The sequence below is a fragment of the Thermobia domestica genome, chromosome 7, assembly GCF_964235325.1.
Source record: "Thermobia domestica chromosome 7, izTheDome1.hap1.1, whole genome shotgun sequence".
Classification (NCBI taxonomy): domain Eukaryota; kingdom Metazoa; phylum Arthropoda; class Insecta; order Zygentoma; family Lepismatidae; genus Thermobia; species Thermobia domestica.
The window spans coordinates 76,559,835-76,586,115 of NC_137460.1; the positions used below are offsets into that span (position 1 = coordinate 76,559,835).

Sequence of the window (26,281 nt, forward strand, 5' to 3'; positions counted from 1 at the left end):
GTAATAGGTTCAGCAAAATAAAATAAATAAAAAAAAAGCAACGGGAAATTAAAGAATCGTTCTTTATTCATAAATACAAACCTGCATTGAACCTTGACACTGGTGACATTGATCGAACTTGGGTACTTACCTTTGATGCATACTTTGGCCTAACATAGACACCGCGTTCTTTTTGATTCAGTTCATTCTTTTTTCACTCTGCTCTGGTCATCTCAGGATCTTTTTTGTATGTTACTTTTATATAGTTGTATGTATTCCTGGTTTTACTCTTTTTATCTCCTTTCCGTTTTAATCGTTTTTACCTTGCAACTGAGGAAGGAACCAGCTGAGAGTTCCGAAATGTCAAAATCTTTAAATTTTTCAAGGGAGGATTCATTGGTAAGTAGCCAAATTTGTGTTAATTATTCTGCAATGTTTGTATTAGTGGAGCTCTGAGAATGAAAGTAGTAGGTATCTTTTGAAACGGCGGCCATTAAATAAAAGCAAATAGGGAATGAAAAAGCAAAAATTGTTTATCCCTTGAGTTTATCGTGATTAAAACCAAATATTGACGACTTTTATTCAAGGTATATGATAAAACGTGGATGCTTTTAACAATTTTTAAACGTAAATAGTGCATAAACTGAGTCACATAGGAGATCGAAATTTTTCTAATTTTCTTTTGTAATTTGTGCAAAGTATATATTTGATTGAGATCTAAGATGGTTGATAACCTTGTTGTTTATTGTAACAGAATAGAACGATGTTGTAGAGCCTTCTCTTGTTAGCGTGTCCAAATCGTTCATTCGAGCTCCCTCACGACTATATGATTAGCGTACGCATCTTCGTCGCGGGAGACCCAAGTTCTCCCAGACAGAAAATGCAAGTGGTTTACAGGCGCCTGTGAAACATGCATAAATAGTCATATTTTTACAGGTGCCGGTACATGCACCTGAAAACGGAACACTTTTAAACTCATGAGACAGATATCAATTTGTTTCAAGATAATTGCATGTTCATTTCACGGAAACAGGCAGTTTTCATGTTGATAGGGTTGCAACTTGTAACGTAAAAAATGCGTGTAAACAATATGTAGAGAATGGAAGGACATGTACGTAACCGGCATATTCCATGTAGTTGACATATACTTTACCTCATGAGGATCTGTCGACAGCTGCTTTTCATTTAATAAAAATATAATTGGCATGTTAAATACATGTGAAATACAGGTGTTAGCAAATTAATGGGCGTGTGAGCGGAATATATATGTAAAGTATATGCATTAAGTGTATATAAAATTTGCGTGTCACAGGTTGTCGACACGCATAAGACATACACGTTCCATGTATATATACGACAGACGAGACATGTAGGTAACATGTACTGGTAGCCACATGTAACATGCAGTTCGCCTGTTCATGAATTGGGTATGTATTGTATAGATCATATGCATATTAAACGTTGATCACATGTACGTGTAATATACGTATTCCAATTAACCTTGTTCATTGCATGCACCTGTTTAACCCATTTATTGGTAACCATGATCATTGCATTTTCCGTTTACCTGCACATTGCCTGTACATTGCATATAGGTGGGTTCACACTTCGCATGTACACGGAGATAATACAGGCAATGTATTCAGTAGTAATCCCATGCATTATACATGTGTCAGGACCTTGCATAGCGAATATCGAACTGGAGACTTGTGCCTGAATATTGCATGTCTCCTATGCCTATAACGTGAATGTTTAGCTCCAATCCACCTTGTTCACCACACGTATTTGTTTAATCCATTTATTGACAATCATGTTCATTGCATGTTCCCGTTCACCTGTACATTGCCTGTACACTGCACATAGGGGAGTTACACACTTCGCATGTACACGAAAATGATAAATGTTTAATAACATATTCTACATCATGCGTTTTCCATGTTATACGCTAATACATGGTATTTACATGTAATGCGAATGTCACACATGTATATTACATGTTATAAACAGGCACCTTCCTTGTACTTTTTATTTTTTCTGTATTGCGAATGTTATCAAGAATCCATTCAAGGTACTTTACATGGATATATTCCCTCCATTTACTTACATGTGAGTGACTACGTGTAGATAGCATGTTCTCATTTTAATGTACAGGCTCTGTACAACGCGTGTTTCCGTGCAAAATTTCCAACAGAAGTTAAATACTTTTTCGACATGTATATCACCTGAAGACAATGTGCCTGTAATATTTTCTTTACATGTGTTTTCACCGAAACAGGCGCCTGTATAATGCCTGTCAAAATCTGACAGGCTTTTGCAGGTAGTTCCATGTGCAAAATATTGCATGTTTCCTCAAAAATTTTTATAATATTCCCAGAGGGAGCTCATGTTGTTCAATCCCACTTTAAACTGTAGATCTACTCAATATAACTTCGATATTAAAAGGGACGCTATATATCAGTCCAACCAACCAACTTGTTCATTCCAATGATATTTAGTGATCGAACTTCCTTGTCATATGTCGTAAGTGTCAGGAAAATAAATAGAGCATATTTTGTCAGTATGAAGTATTGCTTGTAACTAGAATCTACCTTCCAGTTGAACGTCCATAGAAGCCAAAACATTCAACAGAAATTAAAACAAATCATACATGAAATATATACATAATTTATTTCAACAGACAATTTTTATCTCCAATACAATGAAACAAAAGTGACATTACTATTGCAAGCGAATCCTGATTCATACAGAGTACTTAGAACACAAGGTTGAAATTTAAATAGATTGTGTTAAGCGTAAGATAATTTCAGGAATGAGTCTCTCACATCGTAATAATAAAAACTGGTTTGTTAGCGCAGGCCTGATAGTTTTTATTTATTTATTTATTTATTTTTGAAAGTATTGAAGTCAGTAGTTACGGTGCTAAATTATTTACGTCATGGTAGATCATTTCTCTGAACGTTTATCTCCGTCAGTGAGAACACTAGCACGATGTCTTACTGGTAGTGAAAGATGCTTTATTATGTACTAGTGTGTGTGTATCGTGTTACTTGTTAAGGAAGTTTTCTTTCTTTTTCACTTCGTACAAATATATCAAAACAGTTAAATGATTCTATAGTAGTCAAATAGGTATGGAAATTTCGTTCAGTTCAACATGTCAAAAAAAAAAAAAAAAAAATCATTTTATTTTATTGAGTAACGGGTGAATATTTGAAAATGGTTTGGAAAAGGTTTATTTGAAAATGATTTGATACGTCGGTTGGAAATGAAACTGAAGATGGCCTATGCCCTTTCCCCTTAATCTAGTTCTTAGTATCTGCGTCTTCGGGTGTACGTGGTCCGGGGTTTGATTTCCGATAGAAGAGCGATAAAGTTCGAATGCACTACGGTTGTTCGGATTCCACCTTAGGCTGTAGGTACATGCCTAGGTATAGCCTCGGTGCTGAAAAGGGACGCTGAACTTCAATAATCAAGTATAGCAAGATGTCTTAACTCGATACGAAGCAATATCATCACTAGACAGTACTAGATTCTAAAACCTGTGTGAATTCTTTACTTGAGGACAAGGAATTAAAAAAAAAAAAAAAAAAAAAAAAGATTCAGCTTAGAGAGAAAGTAGAATATTTCTGTCTTTCCGTAATTACCCAATTAAGGCTTTTCGCAATTACTGTCATTTTAAGGTTCTTCACCAAGCTCTCACTTTTTTTAAAAATAAATTTTAGTGGATATTGAGAAATAACAAATATAGAAAGTGAGGCAGTATCTACAAAATGCTGTTAAATAATCTAATAACTATTTCCAAACCTTTTTATAGACTATAAATTTATGTGCGTACTCTATGACGTAATAATTATTGGGCTTCCAAATATAGGATGCAGTAGAGGAAATTCATGTTTTTTAAACCGCTAGTAGTCGGCGACGATTAGGAGCAGGGTTGGCTGGTTTAAACCAAGGTGGTTTAAACCATGGTTTAAACCAGCTGGTTTTTTCAAAAAAACCAACTGGTTTAAACCAAAAAACGAAAAATGTTCGTAAAAGTGTAAGTGTTTGTAAAATCTTGATGAACACACATTTGTGGGTTATCACGTTTCACTCCCGTATATTATTCGTATTATATTCAGACCTAAATTCCCCATTCATTACTCAAAAAGATTATACTACAAAAGCAAATTTTTTATATAAGTTTATAAATTTTTGTTTTGTGATTTTTTGTAGTTGTTATTGTTATGTAATTGCAATCAAAGAAAAATTCTAAATATTGTTTCGTTTCAATGTTTACTATTGATAAAATACATCGAAATGCCGTACTTTTTGTGTGTGTGGAGGGGTTTCATACAGACCCCACGAGAGGCATTTAGTGAAATGAGAAGTATCTTTGGTATCTATTTATGTATAAATGAGTCTGAGCCAAAGTGGACTCAAATAATTCGTATATTTATTCACTTTTCTTACTGATATGCAAATTAAGTCGTTGTGTTTCTTTAATTTGGACCAATAAAAGTCGTTGTTAACTAACTTGAATTAAATTAGTTCTTCTGTACTCCGTTAGTACTTTGAAATTGTCCATATGTAATTCTGTATAATGGTTTCACTTATGCAACTGTTTATCTTTTTGTCCTTCTGAAATGACTCTTGACAGTTACATTAAGAAGTGTGTAAAGATCTGTACAACGTATTTTTTATCAGGATTCCTTCGTGAGTGAGTCGGCAGACGTATCGCATTTGTGGCTAATTAGTCCTGGTTCCGAGTTCAAATGGAAGACAATTTCTCTCGGATGTAACTCGAGAAGCAATTTTTATTCCACTTTAAGCTTATGTGACCCCTTCCAGCATAACCCGGCTGTTGCATAATAACATCAAGGCGAAACAAACTTATTTCTGTCCATATATGATATGAATATATAGAGCAAATTATTTAAACCAAATAAACCTGGTTTAAAGCAAAAAAACCTGGTTTAAACCAAAAAAAAACCTGGTTTAAACCAAAAAAACCGTTTTTTTTTGTTTTTTTTTAATAAAAACCATGGTTTTTGCCAACCCTGATTAGGAGTATTGATTTTGAGCGACCTTGGCAGACAGCTCAGACAATGCAGTTTCAGTCGCTATAGAGCATTGGAGCGTAGAGCAGTTCTGTACATTAATATAACTATCCAGATGAAAATGGGCTTTATCAATGGGACATCTGCATCTTCCGTAAGAATAGCGTTCATTATGCCACAAAATTCTCTGCGCTGCACAAAATCCGTTTTCACTTAGCTGCTGGACAATCATTATTTTGTAGGGGTGAAATTTGAGATCATCATTTAAGATGCGATGAATCGAACGACGTGACATACCCAGAGATACAGCCTGTCGCCTAGCTAATCGTTTCGGACTAGCAAGAACTGCTCTTTTCACTCTGTCTACGTTTTCCGGAGTTCGAACTGAACGGAGAAGACCAGGTGGTTTCTTTTTCATCACATATCCAGTATTTCTGAACGCTGCAACCCATCGGAGTATAGTGTTTCGATCTGGGACATACCTCGACGTTCGACATTAAACTTTCAACGGAAAAGACGTTGAACCGTGACCACAGAACCATTGTTTCTAAAGAACTGCTCGACCGCGAACACACAATGCTCTACGCTCCATAACGTCTGAAACTGCATTGTCTGAGCTGTCTGCCAACAGTCCCTCGAAATCAACCCCTACCCGTGGCCGAGTGCTAGCGGTTTAAAAAAACATGCGTTTCCTACTCCACCCTGTATATATAATATACGAAAGGTCTTAAAATGAATTATTAGACACGTAATAACATTTTGCAGATGCTATCTGACTCACTTTGTAAATTTTATATTCTTCGTTGGCCTTCATGGTATTTTTTTTTAAATAGCAAAGAGCCTTAAGTGTGAAGAAGTTAAGATACGTGATGGCCATTCCTAAAGTTTTCTCTATTTTTTGTCTGTTTGTGGTGTTGACACAACGTGCATGTGATCTAATAAAGTGTATAAAACGAACGACTTGCTGGAAATGTATTCACAAGTGAAACTTTGGATGATATCGAAGAGTGTAGTATTGAAACTTATTCAATGTATAATTTTGCTTTCATTATTAAAGACACCATATAAAATTAAGGAAATACATTACGAAAGTAATGATAACAATTTCATAGTGATGTACTTGCATAACGGGTACAGATTTCCGTTTGTATGGAATCATCGTCTTCTACGCAGTGTTTCGCATCTCCATCGTATATGTAATCTTCTGGACAGCGAAATACTGTCATAGCCATACAAGGACTCAAAAACGTTTCTGTGTCTAGTCCATCTATGTCCTCTTCTCGTTCACTTCTGTGCTGCTTACTTAGTGTTATACTATTCTTCTTGTTGGGCTTATCCGTGCCTTTAGCTTGACTTTCCTCTTGTTTTATAAGTTCTTTGCACGATGGTAGAGCATCAGGGTTGAAATCACATACGTAAAATTGTCGACAGTCGGAGAGATCACGCCACTGTCCAATGTGGGAAGGACTACAAAAGCTTCCGCTACTTCCAATGTAAGCAAATCCGACGTCTACCATTCCTTTTAAGGAACTCTCAAGTCCTGGAAAATAATGAAAGTTGATATCATGAGACAGAGAATTAAAATTGGGAATAAAATATAATACGCATCAATTATCAATTATATCAGTTAGGAAGCTAAATGGGTGTTGTGGAATAAAGAGGAGGAAAAAGATACTCAATTGACTAGTACTTGTACATTCTTTTTTCATGTACACGAAGTAACATGATTCTAAAACTCAGTGTCATAAAACCTTCGGTATTTTTATTTTGTTACACAGCCGTTGAACTAAGTACGAGAAATAATCTAAACGGGAGCTAGGTAAGAAGGATAATTTGTTCCGTGCTAAACAACTTAGTAGCATCAGCGAAGGGAAATGGTATCCCATAAATCCTTATCTTATCTAGGTTCATACCGAATTTGAACGTAACCAAGGAGCTTGCGCACAACAAGAGTTAAAATTAATAATAATAATAATAATAATAATAATAATAATAATAATAATAATAATAATAATAATAATAATAATAATAAACAAATATACCTTTGGTACACATTAGAGCTAGAATTAAATTCGGAACTGTCTCAGGAAAACAAATTGGGGAGCAGCACATCACTTATTTCCATAAGCTAATATGAAAAATCTTATTTGTACTTTGAGTAAAGAATGGAAGAAACGTTCATTAAATAAGTGCTCTTACTGTTTTGTGACAGAAGAATGAAACATACCAAACCGTGCTAAAGCCCTTTAGAATAAAGAGAGGTAAGCGCGTAAGATTTCACTTCATTTAAATGTATGAAAAACCTGTCATTGTGGTATGGTAGCCAAAACACATTTCATGTATATGTCCTTAAATGCGATTAAAAATAAGTTTGAACACAATTGTTCATATATCATATGATACAATTGAGTCAGTTTAGGCGCTTCATTATATATAAAGATCGTTAAATACAGGTAATGAAAAAGAAAAAAAGTGATCATATTTATGGATGCTTATTTCCTGTGATTATTTGCTATTGATTCTAGTTTATTTTTTTTTTTTAAGGAGTTCGGTTTTCCAAAACTTCTTCAAATTTCGGGCCAGCCATACTGAGTGAGGGTTTTCCTCATTCACACCACATGGCATTGGCCCTCACAAGGTCCAAAATCTTTTGTCATTAAATAATGCAAAAATCAATAAAGCTCTACTATTTTTTTTTTTACAAATTAACAATGTCAATATTTATAATTAAAAAAAAATCGACTAAAACGACTGGAAATTGCAATAATGACATATAAACTTCATCTTTATGTACATTATATTTTTGCTGTAAACTTTAAAAAAAAAATAATATTTCAATCACAAAATCTTTGGTAACAATCCTATAATTAGTCATAACAATGTAAGGTAATTATTTCACCGGATACTCAACAAGTGTATAAAATTTTGAACAACTTAGTGTAAGCACATTTCTAGTGTTGTTGGCGAGACGGATTTTAACATCTGCGCCAGTATAAAACACCCCTTTGGAGGTGATCAGGATCAAGGATCAGGATCAAATGCATTTTCTAATAGGTTTAACATTTTAAGGCATGCCAGTAGTCAGTGCACATACACAAAAAACGAAAGCATGTGCTATTCAGAGCTATTCTAAAACAGACCTTTCTTTATAAAGAGCCCACGTACTTACTTTATATGCTCCACAAAATAATAAATGTTTGAAATGAGGATAATTCGTATTTCGAACATACTACATAATTGTGTTCAATTTACCGTATGTGGTGGCAAATATCGGATAATAAGTACAGAAGTACAAATTTCGGAAAAGTACAGAAGAAGATGTTAAGTTTCTGGTGATTGAGTGTTGACTTTGTTAATAAAAAGCCATATGTTATTTAGAAATTTTCCTGTTACAATTGTAAATAATACTAAGTCATCTGCGTCAAAATTTTATTTTGTCGAAGATTTTGAACGACGTTGTAAAGATAAATGACGTAACTCCTTCAGATGTCAAACAGGGTTCACAATAGAATTATCTAAGTTTGATATAAATTTGTTTATTAATTAGTTAGTTATTTACTCACACAACAGCGTTCTCAGGGAAGTTATAGTTGTACATGTTTTGCCTTTATCTAACCTGTGGCCGAACGTATTATGTCTGAACAGATGTAATATTAACCGATTAATAAGGTTAAGGCTTCAAATTACATGTATTTGCGTTAAATTACACGGAATCCAATAAGTAAATAGCTTTCTCTGGTGGGGATAAGAAGAAATTTTTGATCACTTCTCTTTTGTTGTAACCTTTCCGTCTTTCGTGACCCACAAAATTCTACATTAACACTTCAAGAACATTATTGACAGTGTTAGCAAGTAATACATTTTTACTATACGTAAGATTGATCGGTTTATATCCAACCAATTTACTAACACTGCTGGCACCAGTACCATGAAACCGGCGTCGTTATCACTGAGGTGTCTCAGCCTGCAGGGTCGGAGTATCGTGTTGGTGCTAGTGAAAGCAACCCAAATGAACCGTTATTGGGAAGATTGCATCATGAATCTTTCCCACACACCTTTCTTTTTTTTATTATTAACATTTATGATTATGCTCCGAGGCAGTGGGAGACTTTAATAATTAACAAAATTCTGGAATGAATAAAATAGGGGGAAACGGGAGAACAAAGAGAAAATCCACGTACATGGTATTATGTCCACCAGCCAACTCACTTGGCGCGGTCCTACTCTCCAGAAATGAGCGCTCTGCCAGAGCTACTGCGGCCCCATGCACTTTTTTGTACAACCGAATAGCGAAACAGTGTCGGAAAAATGGATCGCTAATCACAGCTGAACATGTTGTGACCAGGTAAACATCAATGAGAACCGAACTCCCTTATGGCTATGTGATTAATGTATTTGACCTTGGGTTTCATTCCCGGAGGGAGATCATGTGGTTCAGATACCACGTTAAGCTGTAGATCCACTTCCATATAGCCTTGGTGCTGAACAGGAGGCTAAACTTCAAGTTATCCAACCAACCAGTGAGGCTCTGCAGAAATATTTGCCAATAAAAAGGAGCCGTTCGAGGTTACCAGCGAAAGTGGTGCCAGAGGTTCTTTGGGAAATTCGTCCAGGAAAATCTATTACCTCATCGTTACATGGCTCAGAGATTAAATTTCGTGCAGTCCACTGTCAGCCGCGTCATTCATCGCCGTCTTGATTTGTGGTGGGTACGTAAGGTCATAACCTCCTTCGTGTCACATTACTGGACGTAAGATAAGCTGTTCAAAAGATACATGGTGGAGTCAAAGTAGAAGACAGTTGACATATTGAATCAGGCTTGCATTTATCTCACACTTATTGGTAACATTTGGGTAGTTACGTATCTTGACATCTCTGGAGGGGTAGTACTGAGTTTTACCGCCAGTGCCGAGAACGTTTCCTGTAGTAAATCATAATTGTTGCTGGATACGTTTACAAGGGGAAAATTGGAGGTTCGTAACGTGAACAGAAATGTGAAGGTGAATGCTGCTTTCTTCTAGGATCCATCATTACACCAGTCTTCGGAAAGACATTTCTCGTTCGTACGGAGCCAACAAGAACCAGGTGGGAGTACAGATGAATAAACCTCCAGATTGTCTTTTCGGATTTATTATCATGAAGCAGGAAGCTGGTAGAAATTCGTGTTAGTTTCTTTCGTGACATTCCTGTAGAAAGCCCTGACGCAGGCGTTATGGAATTCTGCGCATGTATACTGTTAGAAACACGTCTACCATCTCCAGCCTTGTATTTTTACTTGGTTATAGAAAACCTGTTGGAAGGAAGGGATACCATGCTCCAACGTAGTTTATTGCAGTGAAAACTGCAAAATTGGACGATAATCCGTAATGCTGTTGGTTCGATAGAACATCTGGTGGTGGCGGTATGGCTTTTTATAAAGTAAGTACACCTACAAATTCGGTCGAATATAACCGGATCAGCCATTTGTATCAGTCAATATTATTCAGTTATGTAGAGAAAATTTTACTTGGTTTGGTTTGTACACAAACAAAACATTTTTTTCTAAGAAGGTCAAGTTCGAGTGACATTATTCAAAGAAAGAGCAGATCAGTCCTCGCTGTACAGAGGGTGATTCATTTATATTAGGGCCGACGTCAATGTGTAACTGTACCGTGTATGCGCCACCCATCGCCGTAGGATTGCAAGAAGGCACGCAACAGTATATCGTTAGTCACGCAATAGAACAGTGTGATAGAGCGTAATCTGATGTCGCCGAAACTAAACAGATTTTGGGAGAGTTCATTGTGGCCCTTTCCGACGCTAAGTTCACGGCATTGCGCACATCATAGAAATCTGTCAGATGTGTAATTTTCGGGTAGATCGTGGCACTGTAAATTGTATTACACGGAAATATGCGGCACAGAGTCCTGGGCCGAACACACCGATACTAGCAGATAGAAACCGGCCTCACATGAAGAGGGTCCCGCCGGTACAGCGTGTAGTTCGGCGTATGGCGAACTCCAAAAATCCCGAGACACAGCGTGCAATGGCCAATAAATGGCGTACATCGGAGGCGACTATCAACCGCGCCATTCCCAGGGATTTACGCCTCAGGGTTCATAAGAGCAGTGTGCACGACCTGATACCGTGTTATGTGGCTGAGCGAAAAAGAAACTCCAGGAGGCTGTACGAACGTAATCTTGCGAGTGATCATTTGAAGAGTTTGTTGTTACTCTTGGTGCGTGAATTTTCCTCACAGGCTGTGATATTACGTACGTGCCATGAGCCGAAGCACGCTATTCTGTCAATGTGCAGAGAGTTTTCCAAAAGGGTTTATGACTGTGACTGGTTTCTCGTACAGGAGCAAAGTGTGGCTCCGGAAAGTAGAGCGAAACGTTAAAATCTGTTCTGCGTAATACCAGACTCATATCCCGACTGAAATATACCAGTATAAAATCCCAGCATTATACTGATAAGAAGTAAACCAGGTTGAACTGCATCAAGACAAGTGATCCAGCCACAAGACGAAAACATCACTGGAATTATATTACCATACGGAACAGGAAGTTGGAATTGGGGCAGTTCTCTTCTCTAACATCCCTGTCAAGAGTCTAGATGCCAGTTCTATAGAGAACTGTGTTTACGGACTCTCAAACGGGGACTGTCCCATCGTCGAGTCCGCACCGTTACCGGATGGAAAGTTTTGTAAAGAAGAGTGGTATGCAATACCCATGGTCCAGCTGCAACGCAGTCTCCTGCAATGGAAACTCCAATGACGGATAATAGTCTGTAGAATCAGTCTGCAGATCGAACACAACCGGTGGTGGAAACACGGCGTTCCCTAAGTAAGTGACATAGTCTAATTCGGCTCATTATAAATGAATAAACCTCTGTATCTTTTAATGACAAGAGGCTTAGTTTTTGTAGCGGTTGCAACATTTGAGTCACTGACAGTCTTGCCGTGTCCGTTAATAGCATTTTGACAGTTGTGCAGTTGATGAGTAAAGGTGACTTGGCTTGTAGCTACAATGGAAGAAAGTAGAAACGCTTTCAAAGTCCTGACTGGAAGACCAATCGGAAAACGACTATTAGGAAGACCTAGGCGCAGGTGGGAGGACAATATTAAGATGGATCTCGCAGAGATAGGAATACAAAGTAGAAACGGGATCCAATTGGCTAAGGATAGAAGTCAGTGGAGAGCTTTTGTGAACGCGGCATTGAACCTTCGGGTTCCATAGGCCATAGAGTTAGTTTTAGTTAGTTACTTAGTTTATTAGTTTTGATATAGATTATAAGTAGTGTTAACTGAAATGGTCGTTCCCTTTACGGGAAGAGATGAAAGTAACAGAAAATATTTGAGAAGTATACTGTAATCTTCCTGAGGAAACACATGATGCAAGTTCGAGTTCTCTACAGCTTGAAACTTCTCTCTTCTAAATATATTTTCTCAAAGCTGAAATTACTTTGTATCCTCAAAATCGTTATACTAGACCCAGTGTCTGCTTTTGAGAGAAGCTGTATCGGTAAAAACTTCAATTTTACTGGCAGAAGCTAAGGGAAGAAAGCTTCATACAGATTCAAAGAGATTTAAACAAGAATTAGTACATTGGGTAAGTTTTTTTTTTCCTTAGCCTGTAGTGGTAAAATTAAATATTTTACCGATGTGACTCCCGTCAGGAGCCGCCATTGATGGGCCCATCATACGAAAATGATTTGCCCCATCTCCCGAAATACGTTTTACCGTATTCACTTCTGAAGACTTCCCCACAGTCGAAACTTAAGAGCTAAATCTTCCTCTTACACCGTACAATGATTGCCACCCCTGTGATGGGAATCCATAAACTAAGGTGAAAAGATTGGACTCGTGGATGCCACATGAGTTGACACTGGCTAACAAGGATCTCCAGCTGGAGGTGTGCAGTTCTCTAGAATGTAAGAAATACACTGCACACCAATAATACTGTTTTAACATGTTTTTGAGACTTTTTAGAAACTTATTTTGAACAGTGGTTTACATATAAAAAGAGTGTTCAAAATGTACCTGAACTTCAGATGTTCCTAATGAGTAAACGTTCGAAATGAATTTTGAACATAGTTTAGATACTTTACACATTGCCGATACTCTTTAAATAACCGCGAATGATACTTATTCACCCCATGTAGACATTTATAAACACCTGGCCAGACATACACTAAATATTTTTTTGGGGGGAGGGGGCGAAGGCCCAGTTGTTTTGAATATTTACATAATGCGATTACACACGAAAAAATAAGTTTAAAAAATGGAAAATAAAAAGTGGAGGGATCTGGGGTCGAACCAAAGACCAACACACAACAGTTCCATGTTTTACCTCTGATTCATCGGTGTTTGCGGAGGTTATTGGAGTCACAGAATGCTACATAGTCCTTTCATGCTCAGGTATGGTCACGGGCTCAATTATTGAGTTCGAGGTCAGTTGAGTTAGAGAGCCTGGCTCGCAAGTTTATACATCTCTTCTTGAGTGTTTACTGAATTGCGACCACCCTTCCATACAAGAAAGTGTGGCCAACAGCCGAGCTGATTACATGACTACCCCAACTGGTAGTATTGCAGAGAAAAAACACATTCGAGGCTACATGTTGACAGACAGCACACTGTTATAATGGGAGGTGAGCAAGATTTACCCGCATTTTAATAGGGCATGATTGTGGGTACCCGAGCAATAGGTGCATCAATAATCCAGACAGCAATACTTGTCGGATGCACCCGTTCATGTGTAGTGAAGAGTGGGAAGAAAATGGGTTAATGGTCTCCCAAGAAACGAAACTACGGGAACATACGGAAGTTCAAAAGGTGAGGCGAGCGTCACGTCAAACAACTCTTGACAGCCAAACAGGAACCATCAGTGTACAGGAATTACACCAATACAATGGTGGATGCACAACACCCATATCCCACGCAGCTATACGGCGTACACTGGCACACGTGCAGTTCCACAGCAGACGACACACTTGTCACTCCTTACGACTCGTCACCGCCTACTTCGTCGTCCTCGGGCACAGGAACACGCTAATTGGACCATGGATGATTGGAAAAGAGTGTGTTGGTCTGATAAATCATGATTTGTGCTACTCCTCTCGTACGGGGGTGTGCATGTGTGGCGCCAACAGAACGAAGCTACGAATTCCTCGTGCATGGTGCATATAGTACAGGCAGGTGAGGGCAGCTATATGGTTTGGGGATGCTTTTGTTGGCATGGACTGGGACGGTAGGTGTGTATGGACCTCAGCGAAACATCCGTTATGTACCTGCAGGTGTTAGAGAATCACGTACACCCTATAATGTAGCACTTATATCCACATGAAGACAGCATTTTCCAGGATGACAGTGCACGGTGCCACCGAACCAGGACTCTACTTGCTTGGCTTAAGGAACATTCCACGGAGCTGCATCGTATGAATTGCCCCCTAAAAGTCACCAGATCTTAATCCTATAGAGCATTTGTGGGATATTGCGCAACAAGCTCTTCGTACCGTGACTCTGCACCAACATTTGTGGGCTCATTATAGGATGTCATCAGGAATATATGGTGTCAGATATCTCCGTGGAAACATATCAGCAACTACCAGAATCCATACCATGCTGTGTGCAAAACGTATCAGGTAGGTGGTCGTAATTCAGTGAGCACTCATTGTATGATCTTATCGTTATACCAGAATAAAGTTATGGGCTGAATTCCATTAGCCCCACCGCGAAAACTTGTATGATGGTAAATGAAACAAAAACTAATCTAAACCAACGTAACCTTGTAATTCCCTGAACCACTTAGTTTTCAAGTCTCGTAAGGCGTTTTATTACTACTTGAGATTTTCGGCTGTTTATAACTAAAAGTAGGCGTTTCGCGGTCTATGTTTATCATAAATTTCTTCTTTCGTTTGTTATGAGGAATCATCTCCCGGAGTTTGGTCACTGAATTTCTAAGTATATTGCACTGTGTTTTCCAATTATGTCCCAGATGTGTTGAAAAATATGTCATAACTTTGTTTACAAAGTATTTGACAAGAAGTGTTACATCCTAGTGGAACATTGTTATGAGAATTAACGCTTCTTAGGTATGTGCAGAACAATTTTTAAACACTTTTTGACTTATTTTCTCCACAAAATCTGTTTTATAGGTATAACACTGGTTTATTTTTTACGATATAACTGGGAAAGGGCCCTGCATCGGATTGTAACTCCACATGAAAAATGGATCTTCTATAACAATCGTAAACGGTCAGGACAGTGATTGGATCGTGATCAACGTCCAGGATGGTTTGTTAAACCATCTGCCCTCATGTTGCACGTCAATGCTGTCGCGCAAAGAACTGAGTCTCCATCAGTTGCAGCATGAAACCCTTCCACCGTATTCCCCTGATGTCCCTCCCACTGACTACCACCTCTTCCGGCATCTCGATCACCGTCCCTGATGATTGGGTGGTGAAACGAGTGGCTGAGGACTTCTTCGCATAGCAGACTCCAGACTTCTTTGGCTACGGGATCCGATTATTGGTTGAGTGATGGCAAATGTGCAGACGGCAACTGTTTTGATTATACAGGCATTGTAGTTTTTATTCTTTGGCCGTTGGAAATGACGCATCTGGGGTTATACATTTCATTCTTACCAACCTAATATGGAACTCACGGCTATTGGTTAGCTCAGTCGCAATCGGCGGGACAGATCCATTCCCAATGGGAGAGCTTATGTGGTTCTGATTTCATCTTAAGCTATGCGCTATCTAGTTTCGGTGGTGGAAAGTAAAGAACAGAAATGGAGGGATAAATAGAAAATTAGAATTAGGAATATCACATGTAAAAAGCTGTGTTAGAAACATCAAGGCTTAATTAAATACATTTACTCGCACACGTCGTTGAGTAAACGGTAATATAGACGCGTTATGTAGTGTTAGATAATTATGTTGTAAAGGAGGATGAAAATGTGTTGATTGCATTATAATGGTCTCGTTTTCATAAAATTTGACATGGCTGGTTAGAACAATAATAATTTTTATAGTAAGGCAAAAGTGGGCGACGGTCAGAAGGACGATAAATAATTATGACAATTAAAAAAAAAAAAAAAAAAAAAAAAAAAAAGATGATTTATTTCTGCGTTAAATGGATGATGTTTAATGTAATGGAAATCAACGAGTGAATGTAATGGAAGATAGAGGCGTAACTGCTTTCAGTACGGTAATCATCGCATTGAGTAGTAACTTACGAAGCACATCAGTTAATTATCAAGTTAAATAGTAGAATTAGTAAATTTATTGAACCACAAACAGTACGGCTATAATAATTTTAGCAACCCACGAAAGCAAAGAAAATCTGATGGACACAGATAGTATAGAATCGTTCAATGAACATAAGAAGTTTGAAATATGTGTTAGAAGATTTATCTCTTAACAACAATGTCAGACTCAATCATTCTAACAAAATTTAACAAAATCAGTCAGGCAATCACAGTTTTCACCAACCTTCTTATCTCGGTAATGGTACGTCGGTATTTTACCTTAAAACAGTCAATTGCACTAAAGCGTGAACAAGACATTGGTAGACTGGAAGGTCGTATGTGCAAATGAAACAGGCATACCATTTAACCAAACTGTAAACACGAGCAGATGTTCGGTGTTTCTGTCTACCTCTAGGCCACAATTATCCGTTTGAAACTTTAGTGTTCATGATGTCACGAAAGGAAAAAGAAGTGGTGGCAAGACGCGTCATTTCGTACTACAAAAATGAAGGAGGTGAAAGTAAGTTCAAAACACTGCTTCATTTTCGCGACGAAGTTGTTCCAAAAAACACGATATACCGAGTGATCTCCAGGTTCGAGGCTACCCAACAGAGAAGTTACTGCAAACAAACTGGTCATCCAGCCATGAAATCAGGACTGAAGATGATGGCGAAAGTGCAGAAGTTGTTTCAAAGAGTCCCGTCGGTGTCGATTCGCCGTGCTGTACAGAAGTTGAAGCTGATGCAGTGTATAAAACAGAAAAAGTTGGGAATTAAGGTACACGCAAAGAAAACTGCACTTAAATACATCAACGATCAGGAGAAGCGTGTGAGGTCAGGGTGCCGTTACGTTTACTAAAAATCCCTGCGCAAAGTCCTCGTAGTGAATGACGAGACCTATGTCCTTGGGAGTCAGATGAAGTTCCAGGAAGAAGGCATTTTCATCCCTCGGATCCAGCTGCACTATGATATGATGAATAAACGAAGAAGCGGAGCAAGTTCTTTAAGAAAATATTTGTGTGTCAAGTAATTGATAGCGAGGGGACAGTTTCGGAGCTGCTTATATTTGAAGACACAATCAACGCCAATTTGTACCTTTCGGAATGTTTGAAGTACAGATTGATTCCTTTCTTATCCGGACGCCGAAGAAACAACGTTTTGTTTTGGCCCGACCTTGCTACGTCGCACTACGCCAAGAATGTTTTCGAGTTCCTTCGTAGTAAAGGCATTCCCTTCGTTGAGAAAGTAAAGAACCCGCCTAATGTATCCCAAGCGCGGGCTTTAGAGGCATTTTTGGCCTTATGTAAACAGAAGTGTGCTGAGCGTCCACACAGAACCAAAAGTCCTCATGGCTTTTACGCAGATTTGAAAATCTCTCAGCCAAGAAGTTGCGCGAATTCCAGGACTCAACCTGATGCAGAGGAGGATACATAATTTGCGGGAAATTGGGTACAAATGCATGGAGTCCAAATTTGAAAAATACATTTCAATCCTTATAGTTTTTCCGGTTTACCAATTTCTTGTTCACCCTTTATGTAACTTCTTTCAGATGCAGTTTGATGACTTTCAGAAGATTCTTCCTGATTGGGTTCACTCCAGTTTGTAATTTCATTAAAGAAATATGTCGATTTTGTAATATGGACCAACAGTTGGGGCAATCATCACCTAATTTTGTTTCACTCCTAAAAGTACAAGATATTACATGTAAATTTGGTTCCCAATCTGAGTGCGGAATTTTATCAACTGGCTTGTGGTGGGCGAAATGAATAAATTATTGGAAATTCCTAATCTAACCCTGAAGATGGCCTTAAATGTTATCAGATCTTGTGATGACTATGACTAGAGGATTGCAAACTATCTGTATCTTCTACAGGACAGTTAAAGGCACAATTTTCGTTATGGGAAAACTGTTACTTGTTCAGCTTGCAATTTACAACATGCCGTATAGCAATGTAAGGCTGACTAAGTTAAGTATTTCGCGTGTGGTAGGAATAATTATTACACATGATCCTGTCACAACAAGAAGTTTTCTCGTGATTTCGCAACGAGATTTATGCGAAGGGCCCCATCTTTTGAAAATGTTTTTCAGTTATTATCTTCAAAGGCTATGATTCATCCTACTACTCGACAACCAGTTTCTCATGAATTCAGTGTAAAGAAAAATACGGCTGAAGTAAATTTCGGTTCTGTGAGAGCGAAGTTTAAATCATTTCTACTGTCAAATATCAATCGGAATAAGAAGAAAGATCTTTGCAGAATTTGTGCAGGTCACTGTGGATAAAGGAAACGGTGACATGGTTCATGAGAAGGATAACAAGATTTCTAATAGTTTAGGGAAAACTAAGAGAGCACTGCTTGTTACCATTTGTAGACCGTTCATCTTATTACTATGGCTTAGGAAGAACTAAGCTGTTCAATCTTTGTATCATGAGGTTGTTTTGGTGTTATTACTGTTGAGTATTAGTATTTGGTCCAATGGTTCGGGAAGTACAGTTGGGGTCACGTCATCTCTAGAGTGGTGGAATGACGAAACTTATAAAGGGAGAATACGTAATTTCTAAATAAATAAATAAATAAAAAATAAAAAAGAAGGTTGTAGGGTTGGCTAATATAGATGCATTATATAGCACCAGATAATTATCTTATAAATGAACATGATTTTTTTTTGGGTTGAATTATGATGGTCCCGTTTATATAAAACTAGACACAGCTAATTAAAAGAATAGTAACGTTTATAGTAAGGTAAAAGTGGGCAATTGTCGGAAGGCCAATAAGTAATTTATTATTTTTAATGAAGGATGTTAAATGGATGATGTTAAATGTAATGGAAATCAATGAGTAAGTATGATGGAAGATTGAGACGTAACTGCTTTGAGCATAGTAACCGTTGCATTGAGTAGTAGCTTATGAAGCACTCAAGAAGTGATTAATTATCAACACTAAATAGTAGAACTAGTGAATTTATTGAACCACGAATAGAGCTTATAGTTTTCAAAGTTAGGACTTACGTAAATCACAGTATTAAATTAGTGCAAGTGAATTATAGTTTTAAGTTCTCTGGAACAAAAGTCTTGCAAATCTGAAATTTTCTGGTGTTACGGTTGGTGGTTCAAAAGTTTTAGGTAGACAGTGTGTAGTCAGCACATAGGTTCTCATTGCCGTTAATAATTTATCTACCGTTCAGGTATAGAGTCTTGTGCTGTTAGTGTTCGGACTCTAGCAGCATATTAATCTTCACACAGAATAAGTACAGTACTACAGTTGGAATAACAAGAATAAGAGCACTATTACAATTGGAATAACACTATACAGTTGATTTAACTCATCAATGGGAATGTTTATTTATAATTTTAGTGGCGTATCGTTAATATACCGTATAACTTTGTGTACTTACTTCGGCTTTCAGGGTTATTGACTGTAGTGAATCTTCGAAAAATATTAGGAAGGAAGTTTGCAATAAGGCTAAAGAGTGGAACAAATGAAACGGTGTAGTTCCCAGATCCAGCTGAGTGAGCTCCAAATCTTGGATCTATGTAATAAATATCCTGATCTGCAAAGAGAACGAAAAAGCATTATAAATTTGAAATCAATGCATAAATAAATTTACACATTAAAGGCAAACGAAACAAGTACTGCTTAACACGAAATCCAGACTGTTTGCATCTTACATTACGAGGTTTAACATTACCATTACAAAATAGCGTGAAGTACCTCGATGTTACTTTCGACCAACATCTCTCTTGGAACGCCCACTTCTCTAATTTACAAGCTAATATGTGACATCGGATCAATTTGTTACGCAATTTGAAAGACACTAACTGCCTAGACAGAAAATGCAGGTGGTTTATAGGCGCCTATGAAACATGCATATACAGGCATATTTTGACAGGCGCCTGTACATGCGCCTGAAAATGGAACATTTTAAACGCATGAGACAGCTATCGATTTTTTCACGATCATTGCATGTTCATTTCACGGAAACAGGTAGTTTTCATGTTGATAGAGCTGCAACCTTGCAACGTAAAAAGTGTGTGTAAACAACATGTAGAGAGTGGAAAGACATGTACGTAACCGGCATATTCCATGTAGTTGACATATACGTTACATAAGGATCTGACTACAACTGCTTTTCATTTGATAAAAATGTAATTGACATGTTAAATACATGTGAAATACAGGTGTTAGCGAAATATACATGTAAAGTACATCGCATTAAGTACTATACATGTTTCAGGACCTTGCATATGTGCATGACAAACTGGAGACTTGGTGCCTGAATATTACATGTTTCCTACACCTGTAACATTAATGATTCACTCTAGTCAACCTTGTTCACTGCATGCACCTGTTTAACCCATTTATTAGCAATCACGATCATTGCATTTTCTGTTTACCTGCACATTGCCCGTACATTGCATATAGGTGGGTTCACACTTCGCATGCACACGGAGATAATATAGGCAATGTATTCAGTTGTAATCCCATGTATTATACATGTTTCAGGACCTTGCATAGGGAATGTAAAATTTGAGACTTGTGCCTTAATATTGCATGTCTCCTGTGCCTATAACGTGAATGTTTAGCTCCAGTCCACCGTGTTCACCACATGTATCTGTTTAATCCATATATTGGCAATCGTGATGATTGTATGTTCCCGTTCATCTGTACATTCCCTGTACACTGCACGTAGGGGAGTTACACACTTCGCATGTACACGGAAATGATAAATGTAAAATAACATATTCTACATCATGCGTTTTCCATGCTATACGCCAATACATGGTATTTACATGTAATGCGAGTGTCATACATGTATATTAAATGTTGATAAACAGGCACCTTCCTTGTACTTTTCATTCTTACTGTATTGCGAATATCTGATAATCAACAATCCATTCAAGGTACTTTACATGCACATATTCCCTCCATTTACTTGCATGTGAGTGACTACGCGTACATTGCATGTTCTCATTTTAATGTACAGGCTCTGTACAACGCGTGTTTCCGTGCAAAATTACCGACAGAAGTTTAATACTTTTTCGACATGCATATCAGCTGAAGACAATGTGCCTGTAATATTTTTTACATGCGTTTTCGCCGAAACAGGCGCCTGTATAATGCCTGTCAAAATCTGACAGGCTTTTACAGGCAGTTCCATGTACAAAACATTGCATGTTTCCTCAAAAATTTTCATAATAGTGGGGTCTGAACACCAAACTTATTTTTTATACATATAAAGTTTTTGTTCGTCCTGCTCTTGCACATGGATATATAGTCTGATTATCAGCTCCACAGAAGTTTTATGATAAATTACAAGTCCTGGAACTCCATGTCTTACACGTTGTTTATTCCTTACCACCACGGACGCCAACACAAGAGATCTACTGTCACACATCTATACCAACACTCTTACCCTATCTGTACAGTCTTTGTTCTCGTTACATTCAACACCGCATAGCAGACGCTCATCTGATTCTCATGAACTCTTAGACGAGACTCCAGCTCCACCACGTTACGCATATTCACCGTTACATCACCTTCTTGCTATCATGAAGATAATCAGGCCACCGCCCACTATAACTCTTGGCGTATATATTGTCGCCATCTTTTCATCCATTGCACATAATTTCATGAATGCACACACGGCTTCAAGTGTTTGAACTCGCTTTGCGTAGTCCCAGAGCAGAAGATTAACACCTTCGTCGCAACTAACATCATATATCATTGCGTTCTGTTACTGCACTTCGTTCATCATATAATTACATACCATGCTACGAGTAACATCACCTTCTGTATGCCGAACCAGATAAATATATCGATCCCAGCCCCCGCCAAGTAAACTTTGTGGTGGACAAACACCGCGTGCGTGGGTTTCCTCGGGGTTCTCCCGTTTCCTCTCACTTTCTTCATTCCACCGTTTCATTCATTACTCATCATCACCGTCTCCTTTAGCCTAACCGGCATAACCGTGGGATGTAAAACTCAAAGATTTCATTTCATTTCATTTTCAGATAAATATATCGATAAATAAATAAATAAATCCCGATACCCATCTCCCAATGATACTACCAATAAATGAGTGTTCATGACCCCAGACAAGGCGTTATGTTCTACGGCCCGCCCATTTTCGGATGGGAAGGAAAACGTACATTTAAAAAATAAATAAATAAATGAACAAACACGAATACTTAGAGAGAGATCAAAAATTGATAGTAGAAGTTGTAGCGCATTACTCATTATCTTTACGCCGTGCTTTGATTCACAGAGATCCGGGTTCGATTCCCAGGGGGAGAGCATTGCAATTTGAACACATTATTGTAGTTTGCATTTCGCCTTAAGCTGTAAGTTCACGTCTCTTGTAGCTTCGGTGCTACACACAAACACACGCATTATCTTTATCTTATTTGAAGTTAGTTAATTTTTATGTGAACACAATTACATTCATTTTCGTGGATTGACAGCTAGTGTTAGAGGTGTTCATTAGCTCCGTCCCTACTTCTTCACTTGTTTCTAGATAGTTTGGAAATCAAAGGATAAAAAACTGATTTATCTGTGTGATTTCTTAGTGAGTATCATAGACTAGACAATGTCTTCATTCATTAAGCCAATTAACTTGACTTGAAGACGTATTCTGTGACTGGAAAATATATCGACAACACTAGCTACTTCAGAAAGTACAGGAATATCTTGGATAGTGCTGTTTATGGGTCCTAAAAAAATTCGCGCTATGCAAAACCATTTTGTTCAAGATATACTTAAAATTGGTTTAATTGGAATTCATTCACCACAGAAATTTAGGATATTAAGTTCAGAAACAATAAATAAATATTTTTATAAATTAATACAAAATGTCCTTGTTAAATAATATATGAGGCGTTCTGGATAATAAGGACGTATTCAACAAGAATCACGTTCAATCTGAACGCTCGAAAATTTTAATTGAGGTATTTGAGTAGTAATACAAAGCTTGCACTATTGTAGTCAGTTGTCATGGTTATATGTAGTTTGTGAAAGTCATTCTACTTTTCTTGCGAAAGTACAGTTCCAAAATATGTTTATAGGATTCTCTCTTTACGAAGCGAAAATTAACTGTTCACCTATAAATGACTATCAATACAATAGAAACATATCTAGTTTACGCATAAGATGTATGAGGTGGCAATACTGACCATACCTATGCAGCGCCTGGCCGTTGTTATTCTAGACTTCGGCTGTAAAAGGTGATAACCTACATATCACAAAAGTTTTAGTTCTGTGAATGAACAAGGTGACAAACATCTTCGTCTGTTCAAGGTGAAACATTTTCGATTTTCATATATTGATGGGAGGGAAGGGTATGGTGACATGCCACTCTGGCGATTTTTAGGTACGTATAAGGTGACAACCTGTAGTTCATTCACAGAACTAAACTTTTCCTGATATGTGGGTTATCACATTCTACAGAGGTTGTTCAGTCTCCATTTGGCCAATTTCGACTTACCTAAAAATTTAGAAGAATCCATGGCGCCAGGTCCGTAAGTGCTCGATGTGTTTCCCTTTGGTTCCTAACAATAGCCCGACAGCGTAATTTCCACTGTAATAGGCTTCTCTGAAGAACTGGGAGGGGAATCTTGTCCCATTCCCTTTGCATAGCTTTCCAAAGTCCTTCCACAGTTGTCACACGCCGTTTTCCCAAATCCCGCTTCAGCAATCCAAATCCACAATAGTCCATAAGACTTGCATCTGGAGATTTAACAGGTACCTCTTTGAAAGCCAAATTGTGGGTTTCGAAGAGCCAAATTGTGGGTTCGCGGTTAGTTGGCGCAAGTGTACCTAGGATGGCCAATGTTTTAGGTGTGTTGAAAACAGCATTGTCCAAGGAAGTGACAGAATATAGAACTCACGGCAAACCCAAATCGGTGAATAGCAATAGTGGACATAAAGAAGTTTCGCCGAACATAAAGAAGATTGTCACCAAGGACCTTAGAGCGAATGTGGCAAAAGTGACTACGGTACGTAATCTTTACCTGGAACAGTCTCTTGTGACTGTCACTGTTTGACGTCACTTGCATTACCTCGAACATCCATGATCAGGTTGCAATGTCAAAACTGCTGATCAGCGCCAGCAACGCTTTAGGAATGTTGAAAGCATGATGCAAAGGACATGTAAATTGATTGCCAGTAGTTGGAAACGTGCAATGTGGTCCGATAAATCTTTTACCGTATTTGTAACAATAGGTCGTGTTTATGTGTGGTGAACGCTCAAAGAAGCTTTATCTCCAAACTATTTCCCCTACCGTGAAACATAGCGGTGGCTATGGGCTGCAATTTCCGTGGATGCTGTGTTTATGGCCACAGGATGAATTAGTTCAACAATTTAGTGAACCATGGGACAACATGCATCCCATGATTCATGTTTCGTTTCCGGCTAACGATGCAACTTTCCAACATGACGATGCGCCAATTTACACTATTGCAAGTATCACGACCTGGTTTCATGAATACCTTGATGAACTATAACACCTTATCTGGCCCGCCCAATACTCAGATCTCAACATTAGTGAGCACCTTTAGTTATTGTAGATAGTCCAGGAACTTTAGTCAAAAGCTGGGTGTTTCTTCGGAAAAATTAGAAGCCAAGGTTTCTCTTCACAAAAACATTCATTAGGTCATTCTAAATGACATATCAAAAGTCCCCAACTTTCTGTTGTACGCTTCCCCTTTTTTCGGGGGGTGGAAGTGGGGGAGGAAAACGCTATTTAAAATACAATCAAATTCAGCTTACTTGCATGTTAACCTAAATATTCCGAATAAAAAGAAAATTTACGGGAACACTTAGCACATTTGCTCGTAAATGTTTCACAGGAAGTCCCAAAGAATATCGGGTCGGGTTTCGGAAATATGACGTCATCAAAATGGCCGACACCAGAATTTGTAGTGTTTTGTGGGAATGGTTATAACTTCCCGCAGAATAGTGGTAAAACCGTCGTTTTTGTTTCAGATTGAAGATAATTAATTACCAAATGTACGGAATGAAACGTGCTGTCTCCATTGTTAATTTCTTTCGAGATACAATAACAAAAAACTAGTTTTTGAGTACCTGGTTTTAAGTATAAATTCAAATATCTCAGTATTCATAAAATATTTCAAAATATATCTTCAAATAAAGGTTGTAGAACATTATAAAGCCTTTCCAACGATATCTGTACCTGCATTTTTTGTAACTAAAACAAACTAAAAGAGAGAGGTCCAACTGCACAATATGGGACCAGTATTTAGATATGGTGTTAATCCTCAAAGAGTTTGTTAGGGCAGAGAGGGTGGGTGACTGGAAGGCATATTTGTCTGCAGTGAAGATGATGATTCCATATTTCCACGCCGCAGGCCATTTTTTGTACGCTAAAAGTGCCAACTTGTTTGTACAGCGGTGGACACTTCTAAATGGTACACCTTAGCCGTAAATCTCCATATGGCTGTACCATTTAGAAGTGTCCACCGCTGTACCAGACATGGTAAAGTTGGAGAACATAATGGATGGAGACATCTATAGAAAATTTACTGCAGAATTTCTCACTGTTAAGCGATCAGACAAATTTTTTAGTGGAACTCCAACAGATATGGTAATAGAACAGTCACTCATGAAGTCTTCAAAGATACGAGGAGGCTTTGTGCATGGAAGAAGTACAACAAAAGAGAATGTTTTAACTAAGTTTGTTGTTGGTTTGTTAAGTGCGAGCAACATTCCTGAAGGATTAAAAACTTTTGTGGGATTTCGTTTGCAAGTGAAGAACAGCATGCAAATGCACGAGAATCTCGAATCAAACGGGACCAAGAAGATGTTATGAAAGTATCAGAGTGGTTCAGTGTCCACAACCCTTTCCCAAATGTACAAGTGATCATGCCTATAGCAACAGGGGTTACAGGTAATGTGGAGAAGATAAACTGCTAGGATGCACTGAACATTGGAGCAACTATGATGGAAAGAAAAGTTGGTGACAATTTTCATGACATAAAATATTATCGTACTGATAGGGTTCTTTCTCTTCAAAAAGTGAACAGT

At 38.0% G+C, this 26,281-nt stretch overlaps 2 protein-coding genes across 4 annotated transcripts in view; one reads left to right on the forward strand and one right to left on the reverse strand.

Annotated features, from left to right (window-relative positions):
- LOC145690207 (phosphatidylserine lipase ABHD16A) overlaps positions 1 to 26,281 on the forward strand; it is a 162,309-nt gene that overhangs the window by 79,921 nt on the left and 56,107 nt on the right. The gene's annotated exons all lie outside the window — the stretch shown is intronic.
- Positions 4,663 to 24,309, reverse strand: LOC145688801 (uncharacterized). Its single transcript, XM_081762975.1, has 3 exons — positions 24,297 to 24,309; positions 19,637 to 19,792; positions 4,663 to 6,555 (listed from the first exon to the last, which is right to left on the reverse strand). Exons 1-3 carry the CDS (start codon positions 24,307 to 24,309, stop codon positions 6,122 to 6,124), a joined length of 603 nt encoding a protein of 200 aa, XP_081619101.1. The 3' UTR covers positions 4,663 to 6,121.

Coding starts and splice junctions, on each gene's coding strand:
- LOC145688801 (XM_081762975.1), bottom strand. Junction 6,556..19,636: donor CAATAACCCTGAAAGCCGAA/GTAAGTACACAA, acceptor ATTATTTTCCAG/GACTTGAGAGTTCCTTAAAA.